At 52.8% G+C, this 20,129-nt stretch overlaps 4 protein-coding genes and 1 long non-coding RNA gene across 6 annotated transcripts; 2 read left to right on the top strand and 3 right to left on the bottom strand.

Annotated features, from left to right (window-relative positions):
• Nucleotides 1-37: 37 nt before the first annotated feature.
• Ly6g6c (lymphocyte antigen 6 family member G6C) lies at nucleotides 38-2,929 on the bottom strand. The gene is made up of 3 exons (XM_052163510.1): nucleotides 2,591-2,929; nucleotides 1,043-1,153; nucleotides 38-706 (listed from the first exon to the last, which is right to left on the bottom strand). Exons 1-3 carry the CDS (start codon nucleotides 2,643-2,645, stop codon nucleotides 492-494), a joined length of 381 nt encoding a protein of 126 aa, XP_052019470.1. The 5' UTR covers nucleotides 2,646-2,929; the 3' UTR covers nucleotides 38-491.
• A 1,170-nt stretch (nucleotides 2,930-4,099) lies between these two features.
• Mpig6b (megakaryocyte and platelet inhibitory receptor G6b) lies at nucleotides 4,100-7,614 on the top strand. The gene is made up of 6 exons (XM_052164148.1): nucleotides 4,100-4,215; nucleotides 4,402-4,743; nucleotides 4,900-4,990; nucleotides 5,372-5,418; nucleotides 5,561-5,637; nucleotides 5,884-7,614. Exons 1-6 carry the CDS (start codon nucleotides 4,155-4,157, stop codon nucleotides 5,986-5,988), a joined length of 723 nt encoding a protein of 240 aa, XP_052020108.1. The 5' UTR covers nucleotides 4,100-4,154; the 3' UTR covers nucleotides 5,989-7,614.
• Nucleotides 7,615-8,275: 661 nt separating this feature from the next.
• Nucleotides 8,276-11,220, bottom strand: Ddah2 (dimethylarginine dimethylaminohydrolase 2). Of its 2 annotated transcripts, none has more exons than XM_052164145.1 (6): nucleotides 10,961-11,220; nucleotides 9,777-10,130; nucleotides 9,529-9,628; nucleotides 9,325-9,398; nucleotides 9,107-9,226; nucleotides 8,276-8,768 (listed from the first exon to the last, which is right to left on the bottom strand). In XM_052164145.1, the coding sequence occupies exons 2-6, from the start codon at nucleotides 10,071-10,073 to the stop codon at nucleotides 8,286-8,288; spliced, it is 1,074 nt and encodes a 357-aa protein (XP_052020105.1). In that variant the 5' UTR covers nucleotides 10,074-10,130; nucleotides 10,961-11,220; the 3' UTR covers nucleotides 8,276-8,285. The 2 variants fall into 2 exon arrangements, with proteins under 2 accessions (XP_052020105.1, XP_052020106.1); XM_052164146.1 differs by lacking the exon at nucleotides 10,961-11,220 and having other exon boundaries at nucleotides 8,276-8,454; nucleotides 8,619-8,768; nucleotides 9,777-10,159.
• On the top strand, nucleotides 11,000-11,604 carry LOC127669907 (uncharacterized). The gene is made up of 2 exons (XR_007974431.1): nucleotides 11,000-11,096; nucleotides 11,214-11,604. It is a non-coding gene; the product is annotated as an uncharacterized LOC127669907 (long non-coding RNA).
• On the bottom strand, nucleotides 11,520-20,033 carry Clic1 (chloride intracellular channel 1). Its single transcript, XM_052164147.1, has 6 exons — nucleotides 19,780-20,033; nucleotides 17,753-17,862; nucleotides 17,439-17,564; nucleotides 17,205-17,311; nucleotides 14,634-14,815; nucleotides 11,520-11,929 (listed from the first exon to the last, which is right to left on the bottom strand). The coding sequence occupies exons 1-6, from the start codon at nucleotides 19,816-19,818 to the stop codon at nucleotides 11,768-11,770; spliced, it is 726 nt and encodes a 241-aa protein (XP_052020107.1). The 5' UTR covers nucleotides 19,819-20,033; the 3' UTR covers nucleotides 11,520-11,767.
• Between the last annotated feature and the right edge of the window lie 96 nt (nucleotides 20,034-20,129).

Here is a 20,129-nt window from a genome sequence, read left to right as displayed (position 1 = left end):
AGATTGACCTGGATATCTCGTGACAATAAACACAAAGTTTATTAGGCGCTGACATTTATTTCTCAGGATAGAAAGAGATGAGCAGAGGGTCCGGTGAGCCAGGCCCAGGCAATGAAGTCAGCGCCTTTGGGGATCACTTCCTGGAGACAAGACAGGAGTTTTTCCAGACCTAGATCCCAGAGGCACAGCAGTGTGCGTCTGAGGAGGGAGCCTTTTTAGTGGCCAGTGGAGGAGGTAGAGTGTTCTAGAAGGAAATGGGAAAGGACTTGGGGGGAAATCGAGTGGAAGGTGACAAGTGAGGGAGAGGAGCAGTGGCTAGAAAAGGCCCTGAGGCACCGTCCCGTGAAATAAACGGTATAGGACGAGGGAGATGATCTTCGGAAGAAAAGGAGCCGGGGTGAGGAGGAGAAAACTGGAAAGCCGGAGCTCTGAGGACACGGGGAGAAGGGCTTGGGCTACAGCAGGTGGGAAGAGCGTAACTATGCTGAGTCTCAATGCAGTAGCCAGAGGCCGAGGCCAGCCAAGGAGGTGAGGGAGATGAGGGCCAGGGCAGGTGTGGGCCTTGGAGCCGGGCTGTTACAGTTATCCTTGTCACAGCAGGTGGTGTTATAGTTCAGGCCCAGCTTGTGGTTGGTTTCATTATAGACCTCCCGACAAGGCTCCTCTGGTGTGCCACAGCGCAGGTTAGAGAAAACCCACATCTTCCCTGGAGGCAGGGGACAACGGAGAAGGGGTCAGCTGTGTCCACTGCTATTCTTCCTTCCCCAAACTGCTTGGTTTCACCCTTCTTTCCTCAAAGTCTAATCATCCCTCCCGAGCGTGAGCCACGCCCCTCCTCCTCCTGGGACCAGTGCCCACTTCCTGGGGTCAACACAAGCATCCATTAACACAGTAGATACATAGGTCAGATATGCTTGGCACATAATCACCTTTGGTACACACCATCCCCCGTTGTACCTCTCTGTCCTGCCCCTGGATGGGCTTCAGCCCCAGAGTGCATCTCCCACCCGGACCCTCCCTCCCAGAGAAGGGGGGGTGTTACCAAGGTACACGTTTGTTGTCAGGCATTTGTGGCCAGGTTCCAGGCGGCAGGACTGGCGATCCACACAGCCCAGCACAGGGACTTTGTAGCAGGAGTGACATCGAGTGTCAGCTGGGGAGGCAACAAGTCGGGTTGAGGTAATGGGACATGTGAGTCACCCGAAGACAGCTGGGTGAGGGGCTGGGGTGGAGAACTGTCCCCTTGAGTAGGCGGTGCCTCACACCTGCTTTGTTCAGAGGCCGAACAGGTGAGCAATGCGGCGAAAGTGCAAAGCGGTGTGGGCACTGGGCGGAGGCGTGCGCTCTATGTGGAAACCTAAATACCTTCTCCACCCCAGCCTGTTCGAGATGCGTCAAGGATGGTACTGACAAAATCCCGGGGCTGAGGATGGCTGAGATATATGGAAACAGGGATGGAGCAGAGGTTGGGGTCCAGGGTGAGACTTGAAATAGGAAGAGAGAAGTTAAGGAGTTCACAGAGCCTTCAGAGGTGGCATGAAACTGCGGCTGCAAGAAAGCCACCACCGGTGACCGGCTTTAGAAGTGGATTGGACCTCTGCCAAGAGATGGAAAGGACCAGTCCTGAATGAATCATCTCCACTGTTCTGGAGTTCGCTCTATGGAAAAAAGGATAACACCTGGTAGATGTATCACTGGCCTGTCTTAACATCTAACAAGAAGGAGAGGATGGGGTGCAGCGGGTGACACGTCCGGATTCCTGGTTGGTTAACTCCAGATGTGAGTACACAAAGTGCCCTGAAGGAACGGTCAGCCCAGGGGTAGAGGAGCCTAGAGCCTCCAGGAGACCCATCTCACTCTGGGGGAAGTGCAGCAGCCTCTCCTCTATAGAAGGCTAAGGAAAGTTTGATTCTTGGGAAAGCTGTAGGCAGTCACTGGAACCACCCAGAAGGCTTCGCATCCCTGGTAGGGACATAGGTGTGTAACTCAGGGAGGAGCAGGGAGCGAGCTAGGGAGGACCATTGCTGAGCACCTCCATGAGGAGTGGCATGAGATCCTTTCTGTGAGGACACGCAGCTCGGGGCAGAAGGCAAATGAGGGCAGCTATGCTAATTCTGGAGAAGTGCGTGTTAGAACTGGCCAGACGGACACCTGGATGTCACAGTGTGCAGGAAGGACGGACACTGACCGGGAAGTAAGAGACCTCGTGCTATGCCAGGTGAGAAGAGTAGGCTGGGCCAATACAGGGCTAGGAGAAAACAGCTATGGAGACCTGGGTCCTTGATAATGGCCCCAAGAGCCCAGCTGTGACACATGTGGAATCCCAGCATTTAGGTAGAGGCAGGAAGATCAGGAGTTCAAAAAGCCAGTTCTGGCTACATGAGACTCTGCCAAAAAAAAAAAAAAAAAAAAAAAAAAGGTACAAGAAATGGAGGGAAGGGAAAGAGAGGAGTAAGGAAAGAAAGGAAAAGAAAAACGGAGCCCATTGTACTAAGAAATCTGATCCTGGAGGCACCAGGGAGACTAAGCCAGGGGAATACGAAGGGTTGGGTGGGGTTGGGGTGAGGCCTGGGGCCCCCTCGGCACTCACCTGAGACCCAGCAGTAGAGTAGGGCAGACAGGGTGAGCAGCAGGAGGTGCTTCATGGTGAGGGTTCTGAGAAGGTTCAGCCCCAGCAGTGAGCAGCAGATTCCCAGGGACCCAGCTCTGAGAGTTGAGCGGTCTTCTCGGAATTTATAATCCCAATGGCTCCTCCCTTCTAGGCCTCTGCCCTCTGTGGCCACCTCCCTCCCAATTTATTCCCAGCTGACCAAAGAGAAAGACCAGAGGTGGGAAGGGTCCAAGAGGGCCTGGGTAGGGAGGGAAGACAGGAGAGGAAGATGGGAGAGGGTAAGTGTCACTAGTGGGCAACTCCATTTTGGATCTTGGATTCAGAACCCCCAGCTGAGGGCCCCCTGCCCTGGAGAAGCATCAGAAAAGCCTCTGTGACTTAAACAGCTACAACACTAGCTTCTGCTCGTTCCCAGGAAACGAACAGTATGTTATAGCCTGAGTTGTTCAGCAACTTTGGGTGCCTAGGGTTGGGAGGACATTAATCAGATAGTCCGGCAGAAATGGATGAAGCAGGCTGAATTAATGTAGATCCATCTTCCCACCCCGTCTTCCAAGTGGTGTTCATCCACAAAATGAAGAAAGGCTTGTGGCATCATGGAGGGTTTCTGTGATGTCATAGAGGTGGGGATGAGGCTGTGTAACAGGCCAAGGATGCCCTCACCCCACTTTGGCTTGGGTTTGGGAGGAGCACCATGGGTAGGGAGGAGCACCTTGGGTAGGGAGGAGCACCTTTGGTAGGGAGGAGCACCTTGGGTAGGGAGGAGCACCTTTGGTAGGGAGGAGCACCTTGGGTAGGGAGGAGCACCATAGGCACCCAGAGGTGAGATAGGAACTAAGATAAGTGGTAACAATGATCTCGTCTGGCGCTGAGCACGCCCATATGTCATCTGTTGCTTTAGGCACTTTCAATGTATTGATTTGCTTCTCACATGCTTTCATCTCCATGAAGGACCAGGAAGCGGTTAAGTGGCTTGCTCACATCACCCAGCTACTGTGTGGCTGGATGAATGCAGGATTTGAATTCAGGAAGCTGAGCTTCAGAATCTGTGGTACTTTGGGGCCATGCTAGATGTTCACAAAAAAAAAAAAATTAAAAAAAAAAAGTATAATGCCTTTGCAAAAGGTCTCAAGTACAAAATTTAATAGTTTCAGCCAGACGGTGGTGGCGCAAGCCTGTAATCCCAGCACTCTGGGAGGCAGAGGCAGGTGGATTTCTGAGTTCGAGGCCAGCCTGGTCTACAGAGTGAGCTCCAGGACAGCCAGGGCTACACAGAGAAACCCTGTCTCGAAAAAAAAAACCAAATCAAATCAAAACAAAAAAGCCAAAAAAAAAAAAAAAAAAAAAAAACCCAAAAAAATAGTTTCAAAGTCCGAAGACTGCAAGTTGACTTGTGAGAATTTCTAGAGGGACCCAGAAGTTGGTGGCCTCACACTCGCTCTTATCTGAGCCCCAAGTCCAGCAGGATCCCCATCCCTGCCCTCTGTTTCCCTCCGGTCTCCCTGCTGATTCACTCCCTGCCTCTGACCACCACATCCCAGCCATGGCCTTGGTCCTGCAGCTGCTGCCTCTGCTGCTCCCACAGGTCCAGGGGAATCCCGAGGGTAGGCCATCCCTGGGAAGCTGTAATGGGCATAGACAGACAAACTAGGGTCGCCGCGCGTGTGCGTGTGCGTGCGTGCGTGTGTGTGTGGGGGGGTGGGGGGGGGTGGGGGGGAGAGGATAAGAGAGAGAGGATGAGAGAAAGGACCTGATAAACTAGCTCTTTCTCCCTCCCCCATCTTTCCTAGTTTCTCTGGAGGGCAACCCTGGGGACCGGGTGAATCTCTCCTGCATAGGGGTCTCCGACCCCACCCGCTGGGCTTGGGCGCCTAGTTTCCCGGCATGCAAGGGCCTGTCCAAAGGGCGCCGTCCGATCTTGTGGGCCTCGACGAGAGCAACCCCAACTGTGCTCCAGCACTTCTCTGGCCGCCTGCGTTCCCTGGACACTGGTATCAAGCGGCTAGAGCTGCTGCTGAGCGCCGGGGACTCTGGCACCTTTTTCTGCAAAGGACGCCAAGAGAATGAGAGCCGCATAGTGCTTCAAGTGATAGGCGACAAGGCAGGTTGCCGGCCTACGGGATCCACCCACGGTATGTCGAGGCCCAGAGCACAGGGGTACTTAATTTGGACACACACAAGGGACAAAAAGCTGGGCGGAATCTTACGAGCGGAAAAGTTAGTAGAACACTCTCCTCTGGTCTGTACCCCTGACCTCGGCATCCCTTCCTGCTTCGCGGTCTCCCCAGGGTCCAAGTATCCCAAGATCCTGATTCCGCTGCTGGGCGTAGGGCTTGTGCTAGGACTGGGAGCCTCGGGCTTGGTCTGGTGGCGGCGCAGGTGAGCACTGGAGGCGGAGCCTGGCTTGTAGGGTGTGAAGTGTGTGTGTGTGTGTGTGTGGTTGGGGGAGAGATGGGGCAGAACCCTAACCTTTGCAAAGAACAGGAAGTGTCTGGAGGCCTGGCGTTTGTTAGAAGAATGCTAGAAGAATGCGAGAGGTCAGTCCTTGGGTGCTAGGCTACAGGTTGGAGTAGGGAACCCAGGCTGCAGAAACCAAACTGAAAGGGCAGAAAGCCCAGAGAGTGGGCGGGACCCGGTTCCGGAGGAGCCTAAGTTGTTTTGCTGGTCGGAGACTGCAGTTTGCACAGTTCTTATGGGCGCTGCCTGCGGCCGAGGAACCAGTAGGACGAGACTGGTGACTCTCCAAGGACTTCCTTACAGACGCTCGCCCCCGCCCCCGCCCCCGCCTGGACCACTACCCACATTTGGTGAGATTAACTGCACCCCATTTCCCCTCTCCTACCCGCACAATCCCTAACCCTGAAATCTTGAATCTGAGTCCTTGCCAGGAGCAGACAACGTTGGTCATTTTCTCTTCATCCTTCAGCTCTGTCCCTCCCTCCCACATAGCTCCAGTCATAAATGCTGAGCCACAGAGGCCTTTAGAACAGGACTCCAAGATCTCAGGCCACCTGGACCAGGAGCCGGTAAGGGCCTGGGGATGGAAAAAGGCCAGAATCCCGGAAGAAAGAGGGACAAAAAAGAAGCCTAGCTAAGTTGTTGTGGAGCAGCGGAGTAATCCCAGCACTTTGGAGGTTTATGTAAGAAGATGGAAGCCAGGCTTTGCTACACAGTCGCCTTTACCCACTGTGGGGAAAGAAAGAAGCTTTGATTCCAAGCTAAGGGGTCAGGTTGATGAGACCACACTCTCTTCCTCTCTGTACCGCCTCCAGAGCCTCCACTACGCGGACCTGGACCACTCTGTCCTTGGGAGGCACCGCCGGATGTCCACAGTGGTTCCTGGTGACGCCTCTACTGTCTACGCGGTTGTAGTATAAAGGGAAGCCCTTCTTCCAACCCTTCCAGCCCAGGCTTCCCCGTACAACCTCAGCTGGACGGTGGGAGGGGAGGCACCATGGACAGAGGCACTAATCCAGGACAGGGGCTACCTGGTTCATGCTCTGCCACTGTTGAGCTTTTTCAGCCTCTTCCATCTTATTTTTTGTTTTTGTTTTTGTTTTTTGAGACAAGGTTTCTCTGTATAGCCCTGGCTGTCCTGGAACTCACTCTGTAGACCAGGCTGACCTCGAACTCAGAAATCCGCCTGCCTCTGCCTCCCAGAGTACTGGGATTACAGAAGTGCACCACCACCACCAGGCTCAAGCTGTCTGTCTTAAATTTTTCTTTCCCAAGACAGGGTTTCTCTGGGTAGCCATGGCTGTCCTGGAACTCTGTAGACCATAGACCAGGCTAGCCTCGAACTCAGAGAATTCACCTGCCTCCCATCTTCTGAGTTTAAAAGCACTGCCAGGCCCAGTCAAGTATTTTGAACTTTAGACATAGACCTGCCTGCCATACTCCTTTTCCCTGCATGACTGCACTCCCTCTGCTCATTGACTGCAGCTGCTCAAACACCGAAAGGTTGCCAGTGAGGTCCTTCTACCTGATAACATTCACCCCTCTTTAAACCAGAGTTTACTTTGTTGCTATTGTCCTTGCAGATGCCCTGCCCTTCTGTTCTGCTTGCCTCTTTGTTTCTCCTCCTTACTCCTCTTCTAGGAAGCTGGCAAGCAATCTTCAGCCCCCAAAAGACACCCAGGATTCCCTCCAGCCCAGCACTCACACCTAGTACACTCTGCCTGGATGGCCTCAGGCATTTTGCACAATTTGTCAAACCTGACTCAGTCATTTCCTAAGCCACCCCCCGGGTCCTCCTCTGCAATCTCTTGAAGAATCCAAGTTGCCCAAGCCAGAAACTGGGAGTCAGAGTACACCACCTCCTCTCTCACACAGGACTTATCAGAACGCCCCCTACCCCTTTCCACTCCTTTTAAAAGACAAGCTGTCCTGTGGCTGAGGCTGGCTTTGAAACCCTGACCTCCTTGCCTCCACCTTCAGTGCTGGGATAAGAGTGATTGTAAGTATGCACCACCACACAAGGCCTTGTCTGTAGTAGGTCACTGACTTCTGTACTTGTCTCCATGTCCAACGCTGCCACCAGAATGTACTGTCATCATTTGCTTTATGGGTGACCCACAGACCCCCTCTGAGCTTCCTGCCCTGCCCTTCCTATTCGAAGCCAGAGAGATCCTCCCCTCTGCTATTGACCACTGGTTCTCTCCCAAAGCTTCAGCTCTGGGGCCGGGAGTGTGGGCTCTGCACACAGGCTCCAGCACGTGGCGGCATCCTAGGCCTGCCCCTCATTTTCTGTGTACACGGGCCCTCACATGCCGCCAGAGTTTCTCCGCCATGTTCTGCCTACAATACTCACTGACTCTTTGAAGTAAATTCTGTCTTCTGATTTCCTTTTTCCTCTTCCTTGCTTCCAGCCCGGATAATTATTTATCCTCAGGATATCTTTTTCTGGGATAGCCTCACCCCAAATGCTTGCTTACTCCTTCATGAAACTTGATGCTCTAGAAACCCCCTAGTTTATCACCCAGTGACAACCATCTGTCAGTTTGTAAGAAAATATCAGGAAGAGAGAGTTAAGCCTTGGTACAAGAATGAGCATCCTTGAAAACATCCTTCTTCTTTATCAAATAAAGGCAGACGATAATCCACCAGAGTCTGAGCCACCTGACATTTAGGTAAAATCAGAAAGTGATCCACCTGTGTGCATAATTCCCTTTCCACGATGCCTGTACTCCCCACAACAGAAATGGCCTATTGTTCCTTTGTACCTGAGCCCAGTGACTGCGGTGAGTCAGGAAGTGTATAAAGAGGGAGGTTTTTCAATGAAAGAGTCCAGCTGGGCGGTGGTGGTCCACGCCTTTAATCCCAGCACTCAGAAGACAGAGGCAGGTGGATCTCTATGAGTTTGAGGCCAGCCTGGTCTACAGAGTGAATTCCAGGACAGCCAGAGCTACACAGAGAAACACTGTTTCATTAAAAGAACAAAACAAAAGTTAAAGAATCCTCCTCCCTAGCACTGACTGCAGCTTCGGATTTCAACTCCACCCCATCCCTTTGTCCCAGTGAGAAACCGGCCACAGCCCTTATCTAAAAGGCCAATTTTATTTTATTGGTTTTGACAGAGAGAACTTACCCAATGGCTTCTATTCTTTGTCCCATACTAAGTCCTTCCCTATCCTGGGGCATCTCCCCACAACTACCCAGCCTCTATTACCTGATTCTACCCCCATACAGCTTTATTCCTAGCCAGCTGGATCCCCAAACCCAAGCCCTCAGCAGTGGGGGCGCGTGCTGAGCACCAGGCAGAGGGAACTGAGGCCAGCGCCAGCCTTCTCCAGTTCTGAGCAGGACACAGGTACCAGGGTGACGTCAGAAAGCTTCTGCAGGGCCTGCAGGGAGGACCCCAAGGATGTTTTGATAGTAGAGCCACACACCCCTCTAACCAGTTCTTAGTGGTCCCACCCAGGCTTCTGAAGAAGGGCCCCCTCCTTTCTCCCACTGGGAAAGAAAGACTTCTTTCTCTGGTTGGTGGGGCGGTTTTCCCCTCCCTCACCTCCTGGCTGTTGGGCAGGTCCCCACCTCCACGGTGCAAGAGGAAAGGTGTGGCACCAGGCAACCCAGGACGCAGAAAAAGACAGTCACTAGCTGCGTCATCTGGGAGGGTCAGAGAGGCGTAGGGGTGATCAGTCAGCGCTGCCATTGCCTGGAGAGAGGAAGAGGGCATTGAGGTCTCCACAGCTGAGTCTGCCTGACCTACCAGAAAGGGCTGGGGCGAGGGTTACTTTTGTGAGACAATGATGCCTGCTGTGTCAGACACAGTTGGTCTCGGGCACTTTAGCTACTGCTTCCTTTGCAACCCCTCCCCGAGTCTTTTCTTCTGTACCCCATGCTTACTAGGGTGTCCCTTGAGTTAGATGAACATCTTAGGGAAGACAAGGACTGTGGGCAATTCCCAGAGCTTGCCAGCTTCTGTGCCGCTCTTGCCCTAAACCACGCCCACCTTGTTGACCACGCCTTCGCCACAGCCCTGCCCCACCTCACCTTGACTGCTTTTTGGGCAGCCTCGCTGCTTCCAGCCACTACAGTGCGAGGTCCCCCCATGCCACAGAGGCCGCGCAGGTGTGAGGAGCCTGAGACCGGTACGGTAGAGACGGCGAAGTCCTAGGAGAGCAGGAGGATTTAGGGGTGCGTAAGGAGCACAGGTCAAGCCCTCTGGCACATTGGCCGCACTCCCTCCCCAAGCTTCTCTGGTTCCTCACCCGGAACGTGTCTGCCACGATCTCAGCTCCTCGATGATTGGTCCACTTGGAGAGGCCTACGAAAAACTCCCGGCCTGAACCCGGGGAGGATGTGAAGGTTTGAAAGCCAGAGTGAGTTTGGAGTCAAGACCTGAGATCGCCTAGTCTCCCAAACTCTGCTTCCCTTGCCAAGCCCACACAGGTGCTGACCATCCGTAGCCTCACCGGTGAAGAGGACGTCCGTGCCGTCCAGCGTCGCGTTCTCATCCCCCATCTCCACAATTCGGAGCCCCAAGTCCTGGAGGGCTTTACGGACTCCATCAACCTTGGAGAGGAGAGAGCAGGCAGAGACATCCTTACTCCCTATTTCTATTTCCTGCCAACCGCAGACATCCAGCCTCCTCCCCTCGACCTTCCTCCACCTCACCCCGCGCAATTCTGTCCTCCAACACACCCCGCACCCTGGCTCTCACCTCAGGCCTACGCGCAGGGCTCCAGGGTCTTGTGATTAGGGCCGTGTCTCCTTGGATCACAGCAGTGTCACCAAGCAGTGGACCCAGCGGCAGTGATTCCTCGGGAGGCAGTTCAATCAGCTGCAGCCCTAGTCGTTGCCTCAGTTTACCTCCTAGTACTCCATGCTCCCTTTGAGCTTTAGCCAGGTCCAGAGCCGGAAGACCAGCGCCAGCACCTTCCCCGGATGCCAAGCTCTCGGGGACACCCCGGATCAGGGCATGGGAACACCGACCCAGCCCCTCCCCCGGCGTCCCCATTACATCCACACAGAAGCCCCTTCCAGTCAAGCTGCTTTGTTTTTTCTCTTCACTTGTCTGTGAGAAGAAACAGAAAGGGGCGGGGGTAGAAGAGAAAAACGTGCAAAGAAGAGAAGGTGGGAATGTTAAAAGCTCCTAGATCTTCCTCCTGCCATCTCCAGGCGCCCCTCCCACTCTGCCCCACCCCCTCCAAACCTCCTGGCTCTGTGGACCCCCGCTCAGCCTCCTTTCGCCGGGGATTTGCTTTAAGAGGCGCCCAAGGGAACAAGACTTGGATCCTTAATCTCCCAAACACCTGTTGCCCCTGCTCGGGGCTCCGCTAGGTCCCTGCCTCGCGCCCCTCCTGGCAGCCGCTAGGATGCGCTCACTCCCCAAAAATGCGGCGGCCCCGCCCCCTTAACCCTCAGCTGCTCGCAGCAGGAGGGACCCAAAGTCCTGCCAGGGACCCGCAGAGGTTATGGGACTGGAAAAGAAAGCTGGGTGGCGAATCAGGACCTGGGGTGTGAAGTCTCGAATGCTCGGAGAAAGGGGAACCGGCGCAAACCGGAGGAACTAGAGTCTAAGGAGTTAAGCATCCTCTCTCTCCACCCCTGGTCGTCAAGCTGCCCTGCGAGCGACCCAGTACAAGCCAGACTTAGTCCCGGAGGACTGGGAGAGGTCTTAAACAAAATCTGGAGGGCGGAGAAACGGGGGAGGGGCGCGGCGTGGAACCACTCCAGGCTTCAGAACTCCGTACCTCTGTCCATTTTCCTCTAAAGTCTACCCGCCCAGCTCTTCGCCCAAGTGCAGGTTATTCACAGACTCCGTCCGGTGCAGGCACGTATGCAGCACCCCCAAACTCCAGCCTTCCCATACCGTTCGGCAGACAGCCCCCTCTCCAGACTCACCAGCGGCTACCTCCACTCCTGCAGCCTTGTGATTTCGGCCTTGGCCCCACCCCCAGAGGAGAGAGTTAATGAAGATGGGAGTCTGAGTCTTCAAGCAGGAGAGACCGATTGCTCGGGCTTTTGAGGGGTTCCCAGAGTAGGCGAGCTCACATACGGCGATGGGGCGGGGGCGCGATGGTCTGGCGGCTCCGGGGCATTGTCTAAGCGGGACGGGGCGGGACCTTCTAAGACCACGCCCATTCCGCCCTGCTAGGCCGCGCCCATTCCTCCAGGGCTGAGTGCCCCCCTTCCCTGAACTCAAGCACCGCCCCCAGAGTGATGCCCAGACCCACCCTGATCCAGCTGGCCCTGGCTGCGGGGCTGCAAACGCGACGTGGACCACGAAACAGCCCTCTCATGGACAGATACCAAACATGGCAGACCCTGCACACACACTCCCCTCCTTAATTCCCAGCAGATGCACTGAGTTTAAGATCACTACCTTTCTCTTCATTTGGAGTCCATTACACTTTAGCCATCTTTGTGTAAAAACAAAAACCAAAACAAAACAAAAAAACGCTAGATTTTCCATTCTGTATTTTATTACTGAAATATGTTGTCCTACCCACCCCACCCCAAAATAAAAATCTTACCCTTGTCCGCTATCCTGTGTCTTATTCCCCCAAGCCCCACCCCAGGCCACACATAAGTGCCCTGGATTTCCTGCCCACTGGCTATTTCGGAGTGTGTCCATTATGTAGCAACGTCGACGCCTCCCGAGGCCTCTGTGGAGAGCGCAGGGTGGGTGAAGGACCCTCACAAAGGGGCTCATTTGAGAGCCCTGGCCACCTGCTCATAGGCCAGCTCTATCTCCTCATCGTCTGGGCAAGTGGAGGCGAATTCTTCCCGAGCATAAGCGTTGCTCAAGTACCGATGCACTCCGCGGAATGCCTCTGGGATGGTGAATCCTCTGTACTTTTTGCACACCACCTGAAGGTTGGAGAGAGGTCAGCACATTAGCCCCAGGGAAGACATGCTTGCTTTGCCTTGGAGCTACTGAACTTTCTCTTCCTTTAGGGTCTTCCAGGTTAAAAAAAAGAAAAAAAGAAAAACGAGCCCTGTTCAGGCTGCCAGACCATTCTGAGTCAATTCTTTTTTTTTTAAAAAAATAATTTATTAGTACAATGTAGCTGTCTTCAGACAAACCAGAAGAGGGAATCTGATCTCATTACAGATGGTTGTGAGCCACCATGTGGTTGCTGGGAATCCAACTCAGGACCTCTGGAAGAGCAGTCAGTGCTCTTAACCACTGAGCCATCTCTCCAGCCCTCTGATTCAATTCTTTTTTTTTTTTTTTTTTTTTTTTTTTTGGGTTTTTTGAGACAGGGTTTCTCTGTGTAGCCACCACCGCCCGGCCTGATTCAATTCTTACAGAGTGTTTTGCTGCTGTTTACACCATGGTCTCTCTGTGTAACCCAGGCTGGATGATCTCTGGAGCCTTTTTCCTCAACTTGAGAAATGGTATTACACACATGCACCCTGTGCCTAGAGTCTCTAAAATTTAGATGTTATATATTTATTTAAGCTTTCCAAGGCAGGGTTTCTCTGTGTAACTCTGGCTGTCCTGGAACTTGCTCTGTAGACCAGGCTGGCCTCGAACTCTGGGATCCACCCATCTCTACCTTCCAAGGCTGGGATTAAAGGCATGCACAACCATGCTAGCTAGATTCCTTTTTATTTTATGAGGATGTGTGTTTTATTTGCATGACTGTGCACTAGGGCATCAGATCCTCTGGTATGAGTTACAGATGGCTGTCAGCTGCCACGTGGGTGCTGGGAGCTGAAACTGGGTCCTCTAGAAGAGCAGTTAGTGCTCTTAACCACTGAGCCATCTCTCCAGCCCTACTAGAGACTTTTTACTGATTCTTTCCACACACACTCCAAGACAGGGTTTCTGTGTAAACCTGGCTGTCCTAGACCTCACCTAGAAAGGTCCATAGTCTGCAAAACTAAATAGAAAGACTGTGTTTCAAGAAACTAAAATACAGAAGAGAGAGACAGACTAAGAAATGGCTCAGTGGCCAACAGCACCTGCCACTCTTGCAGATGTTTGGTTTCCAGTATCCTCAGTGGGCTGCTCCAGTTCCAGGGGATCCCCCCCTCCCTTCTGCCCTCCAAAGGCACTTGCACTCACACGTAATTAAAACGGAATAGCCAGGCGGTGGTGGCATACGCCTGTAATCCCAGCACTCTGGGAGGCAGAGGCAGGCAGATTTCTTGAGTTCGAGGCCAGCCTGGTCTACAGAGTGAGTTCCAGGACAGCCAGGGCTATACAGAGAAACCCTGTCTCGGGGGGCAAAAAAAAAGAATAAAGAATATATACAGAGGCAGAGACAGACATGGGCTAGGGATGTGGTTAGCCCTGGGTTTCATTTCCAGTACACACACACACACACACACACACACACACATACACGGAGGAAAAGATAATTAGCAAAGTAACATTTTGTAGAGAATTTTGTCTCCTTTTCACTTGACTTTCAGGTCATCTATCGATACCTTGCTATGAATGAGTTTTTGTTCTGTTTTTGGTTTGTTTTATATTTTATGTGTGTTGGTATTTGGCTGTATGTATGTCTGAGTGAGGATGTCAGATTCTCTGGAACTGGAATTACAGACAGTTGGGAACTGCCATGTGGAGGCCGGGAATTGAACCCAGGTCCTTTGGAAGAGCAGCCAGTGCTCTTAACCACTGAGCCATCTCGCCAAGCCATCATATCCCTTGATGTGAATGTTTTATCTTCAATTCAATTTCAACTGCTTGTGGACAGGAACTAACTGAGCATCATCTGCTTCCTATCTTTGTTTTCTTTTTCTTTTGCGTGTGTGGGGAATAGTGATGTTGTTTGAAACAAGGTCTTCTGTATCTCAAGCTGGCCTCCAACTGACACTGAGCTTGCTACTTCAGCCTGTAGCACGCTGAGGATTCCAGGAACGAGCCACTTGGCAGTAGTTTCACCGCCTGGTGTTTCTCAGTTGATGGTGATAGTGGCTCTGTGTTTTACTAAATTACATTGTAGCTTTAGGGCTAGGGCAGAAAGGAAATAGCAACTCAGGAAGAGTCCTTGAGAGAATATGGAAGCCTGGGTTATGTGAAGAGTTACAGCGCAGACCTGGGAGAATCCTTTGTTTGATCTGTGCATTTGGCAGTGATACAGATTCAGGACAAGCCTTCCAAGCAACCCTGGACACAAACAGGCAGGCATACAGACACACACAGACACAGGCACACAGACACTCATACACACAGGCACACATATATCCACAGATACACAGGCACACACAGACACACAGTGGCACAGGCACCCATATACACAGACACTCATGCACCGAGTGTGGATGCTCAGTACGCACGCACGCACCCACGCACACACGCAAGTCAGAACCTGGGCATGGTGGGCAGCACCCTGGGACTAGTGAGACTGCTCAGCTGAGTAAAGGCACCTGCAGCCAAGTCAGGTGACCAAAGCTCAATCTTTCGGATCCACGTGGTGGAGGGAGAGAACCGACTGCCCCCAATTTTCTCCTGACTTCCACATTCCATTTGTGCCCTTCCCCTTGTAATAAATAAAAGGTGATTTTAAAAAAATCGCCTTAGAGATTCATCCCGTTTTCCCGCAGGGCGACCACCGACCTGTACTATGTGAAGCTTTGGCAGCAGGTTGCAATCAGCGAGGGTGAGCTCATTACCATCCAGAAACTTTCTCTGAGAGATGCCCTCGTCTTCAGCACTGGTTTCATCCACCTCTTCCGGGAGCGGGGATGTCAAGTAATTGTCTAGAACCTTCAGGGCTTTCAGGAGCCCCTTCTCTAGGTCTGTGGGAGAGAGGGAGCTGGTCAGAATTCTAAACACTGGAGACAGTCTGCCCAGGGGAGCCGCCAGGGATTGAGGGCGCAGCTCGGAGGTAAAGCGCTGCTTATAGCATGTGTGAGATGCTGCATTTGATTAAAAAACAAACCAAAAACCAACTACACGTGTATGCTCTTGTTAAATTGTTTGTGTGGAGTATGTGTACAGGAATCTGCATGTATGTGTGTGGGGGGTCAGAGGTCAATATACACTGTCTTCCTCAACGACTCTCCACCCTTACTTTCTCTCTCTCTCTCTTTCTTTTTAAATTTTTTTTAAGATTTATTTATATGAATGCACTGTTGCTATCTTCAGACACAGCAGAAGAGTGCATCGAATCCCATTATAGATGATTGTGAGCCACCATGTGGTTGTGATCTTGGGACCTTTGGGAGAGAGTCAGTGCTCTTAACCATCTCTCCATCTCTCCATCTGTCTTTCTTTCTTTCTTTCTTTCTTTCTCTTCCTTCCTTTCTTTTTTAAGGTTTATTTATATATTTTTGTTTATGTGTATGTGTGTAAGCCTGTAGGTGTATATGTGTACCTTGTGCATGTAGGAGCCTAGGGTGGGGGTGGGGGTCGGAAATGGATTCAGATCCCCAGGAATTGGAGTTATAGGTAGTTGTGAGCTGTCAGATGGTTGCTGAGAACCAAAACCCAGTCTGAAGAATTTTTAACCAGTGAACCACCTTTCCAGTCCCCACTTTATTTTTATTTTTTTGTTGTTTTTGTGTTTTTTTGGTTTTTTCGAAGCAGGGTTTCTCTGTGTAGCCCTGGCCGTCCTGGAACTCACTCTGTAGACCAGGCTGGCCTCGAACTCAGAAATCCACCTGCCTCTGTCTCCCAAGTGCTGTGATTAAGGGCATGCACCACCACTGGCCAGCTCCCACTTTATTTTTGAGACAAGGTCTGTCCCTGAACCTAGACTTATCAATTAGACTCGACTAGCTGGACGCCTGAGCCCAGGGTTCCTCCTACCTCTACGTCCCCAACACTGGGAAACAGTAGCTGCCCATCATGCGTGGATTTTGACATGCCTGCCAGGCATCCAAACGCAGGTACTCAGCACTCATACTTGCGTGGCAAACACACAGGTGACTGAGCTGTCGCCCCAGCCACTGGCTTGCAATTTATTCCCACAAGCGCTAGAAATGGAGCCTAGGGTTTCACACACTTGGCAAGCTCCGTACACTGAGTCACATCCTTTCCCTCTGCCTCCCAGTCAGTCTAGAAACAAGTCTCAGCCACTTCTCAAGCAAACCCAGGAGATGGAAGTTATCCCATTCTATAGATCTGGAAGCAGATTTACAAAGAGGCAGAAGCCTTCTCAGAATCAATCATTCCCCAACTCCACCAAAAAGCAAAATAAATATGCAAAACAGTAAAAGAGCTGTCATGTCTGTGAGCCTGGTAATGCTGCAGTACATGTGGTGGTGTGTGGCTCACACATGAGAATGAATTGTAGGGCTGGAGAGATGGCTCAGCGGCTAAGAGCACTGACTGCTCTTCCAGAGGTCCTGAGTTCAGTTCCCAGCGTCCACATGGTGGCTTACAAACATTCATAATGGGATTTGATGCCCTCCTCTGGTGTGTCTAAAGGGAGGGACAGTGTACCCACATACATAAAATAAACAAATAAGTCTTTGAGAAGAAGAGGAGGAGGGGAGAGGGATGAGAAGGAGGAGGAGGAGGAGGAGAACTTGTAACCAGCGGTGGTGGCGTAGGCAGGCGGATATTTGAGTCTGAGGCCAGCCTGGTCTACAGAGTTCCAGGACAGCCAGGGCTACACAGAGGAAAACCTCTCTCAATAAAAAATAATAAAACCAAAGCAAAACAAAAGAATGAACTCCAGAAGGTTGAGAGATGACTTGTGGGTACAGCCCGAGATGTATAAACATAAGAATTCAGCTTCAGATGCCAGCACCCTGTTACAAAGCTGGTCTTGGGACTGCAGAGACTGTTCAGTGGTTAATAGCATTGGCTGAGGTCTGATTCCCAGCCAGCATCTGTAATTCCAATCCCAGGAAATCTACCATTGTCTCTTGGCCTCCAGGCACTGCACACAAATGGTGCAGAGATAGACAAACAGACATACACACACACACACACACACACACACACATGTACATATATTGCATGTATAAATAAAACAAAGCCCTAAACTCCAAAAGTTTTAGCAATGAGACAGCAGGGAAGTTAGAAGGGGTACAGCAGGAATGGAGGGTCAGAAGAGGTCTGAGAACATCCGTTCCGTCTCCCTGACAGCAGAGCTCACAGGAGCTCATGGTACCCCAACCCTAGATACCCCAACCCTTGGGTCCTGTAGGACCCAAGCCCCTGACCCATAAGACTCACTGTCATTGAGAGCTGGGTTTGAGTTCTTGATGTAGGCAGAAAACTTGGCAAATATGTCCAGCCCCGAGGTGTTGGACTCAGGGTTCAGAGCAGCCAGCTTTGGGTACCTGAAGGCACAGGGATAAGATGAACTCCTTTCTGGGGGACTCTGCCCTAAGGCTACCTGTCTCCCCTCTTCGACCTTTGTTTTGCAAAGCCTCCCAGTTCCCCCTTTCTTTCCAAGTGTCCCCATACCTGGGAGGGCACAGCACGGCCTCCAGGAATTCCTCGATCTTGTTGGTATCTGTGTGCACTTCGGTGCCGTAGAGCAAGAACGGGAGCTGCCCACCGGGACAAAGCTTCTGTACAGTCTCGGTCCGTCTGGAGAAGGGGCCATGCGTCAAGAAAGGAAAAGGGTGTGGGGAGTCAGAAACGGGATCATCAGAATGTAGATTTGTCCCAGACAAGAGAGCCGGTTTAAGGCAGATAGGTTCATGAGAGTGCGCATGTGCATACATGTGCACATGTGTCTACACGAGGGATGTTTAGAGGGTCAGAAGTGGGCCCACCTCTTGGTGTCCACAGTGGTAACGTTGAAGGTGACTCCCTTGAGCCAGAGCACCATGAACAGTCTCTGGGAGAAGGGGCAGTTCCCAATCTTGGCGCCATCACTGCCAGCCTGAAAAGCAACAGACCCCAGCATTAGGGCTGGCACGCACGCACACACACACACACACACACACACACACACACACACGTCCTTACCAGGCTATCCTCCCACCTACACTGCTACGATCTCTAAGCTATCCCCAGAGCGGAATTATTTTCCCCTGTGGGGGCCTGGATCAGCAAAGCTAGGCTGGTGGCATCCCAGTGATTGACAGGTGGGCGGAGGCAGAGGAACAGTTAAGTCTTGGCTAGCTTTAATAGGGGTTGGAATCTAATGCTAGATCTTCTCCAGAGGAGCAGAAAGGTAGGGCAGGGTTTGGAAACAGGGTCCCTGTTCACTAAACCTCTATCCAAGGTGTTTCTGGAAGCTGGGCCGGGAAGCCGGAGGACCTAACTTCACCTTAGAGATGTGGAGGGCCTAACAGAGGGGGCTACTCTCTAATTGGATGTAGGTGACCTCATCCCCCAAGGGACACCTCCCCCTAGACTGAGGGTGATTCATTTCTGTCTTCAGGCCTCAGCAGCTTCCTTCCGGGCAAGGAAGTGGGGGCAGGGACCTATGCACACAGAGGCCTAGGCAGCCACCGCCACCCTTACAGTTCCCCAAATGCTCGCTCGTGTTCTCTGGTTCCCCCAAGATCCTCCTCACAGGACACAGGGCCAGGATCTCCACAGCATCACCTCACCCAGGGTAAAAATAGCCCCTGGAGGCGAGTGAGAGGTGGGGACCACACCTAAGGGGCGGACACAGGCTCCAGTTCACTTCCCTGGGCCAAGAAACCGGGAAAGGCTGCCAGGGAAAACCCAGCAAAGAAAAAAAAAGGATAGAGAAAAACATCACGGACACACAGAAGAGAGGAACGAAAGGAGTGCAAAGGGAGGCCGAGAAGCAAAAACAAAAAACAAACAAACAAACAAATAAAAAAAAAAGGAGGGCCAATGCGCTCCCTGGGAGGGGACCTGCGCAGAGAGGAAGGGACGCGCACGGGGGGTGGGGGGGTGGGGGGGGTGGCGGTATGGGGAAGGGTGGTGCCGGAGGGGACCGGCCTGGGCAGAGGAGGTGGGCGGCAGCCAGCGGTTTCCAACCCAAAGGCCAGCCGGGCACCATCTCTCCTTGACCACACCCACAGAGAGGGTAGTGTGAAGGGGGAGGGCTGGGCGGGGGGAGGGGGGTGGGTGAGCGATTTTCTTCCATATCCATCAGCCCGGCGTTTTCATCTAACCCAAGGAGTCCCCTGTCCCCTTTGGAGCCCTCCTCTCTTCATAAGTAACTACTGCTAAACTTTAATCTCCTTCCTGCCTCGCAGTCTCTAGGCTCCCTCAGCTGATGGGGGTGGGGGGCTCATCTCAGCCATTGACTGTGCCGCTTCGTGAAGGCTCTTCCACCCTGCGACACACTCACCCTTCAACCCCACCAGACTCCCTCTTCCTTTCCCTCCCTCCCTCCCTCTCTCTCCCTCCCTGTCTCTGTCTGTCTGTCTGTCTGTCTGTCTGTCTCTCTCTCTCTCCTTCTCTCTCTCCGTCCCCCTCCCTCTGCCCCATGTTTGGCTTTCATAGGGCCACATTTGACCTCGAACCCCACCGCGGTCCCTTTCTCGGTCCCTCTTGGTCCTTCTCTTGTCTGGATCCCCCTGGACCCCGCACTGTACCCCATTGACTCTCTCATGCCTGAAAACGCCCCTTTCTTCATCTTTCTCTCCTTCAGGCTGCTGGAAACCTCTTCTATAAACTTTTCAGGGCGAGTCTAGAACTCTCATTACCGTCTCACAAGCCCCCTCCCCCCTCCTCCCAGCAAAACAGCACCGGGGCTGGGGGTGCGGTCAGCTAGGCAGGGGCTGGGGAGTTGGCGCTGGAGCCCAGGGGAGGGGAGGGTTGATTGGCTTGCAGAAATTCTGAGCGTGGCCAAAGAAAGAGAAGGCGTTCTTACCTTCACGAACAGTTCGACCTGAGGTTGTTCTTCAGCCATGGTTGCGTCGGGGACCAGGAAGCAGCCGTCGCTGGGGGAACTGGGAGGGGCCGGGGCGAGGGAAGGCGGGTCTCACGGCCGGGGATTCTCTCCTTCAGACTCAGGGCTCCCTTCGGCGCAACCCCAGTCCGATCAGACCCCTCGGTTCGCTCCAACGCGGCTTCCCCACAGGCCCAGTGCGCCCCACACTCCGCTGCTCCACCTCGGTCCCTCCCGTTTAGCTCAGGGAGCAGCTGACTCACCGGCCAGCCCCGCCCTGGACCTGGGGAGGGGACACGAGGGGAGGGCACTCGGGGATCGTGGGAGTGGGT

Source organism: Apodemus sylvaticus, chromosome 19 (genome assembly GCF_947179515.1).
Source record: "Apodemus sylvaticus chromosome 19, mApoSyl1.1, whole genome shotgun sequence".
Classification (NCBI taxonomy): Eukaryota; Metazoa; Chordata; class Mammalia; order Rodentia; family Muridae; genus Apodemus; species Apodemus sylvaticus.
The sequence above is the reverse complement of the archived record's forward strand: the minus strand, read 5'-3'. Positions and strand labels throughout refer to the sequence as shown.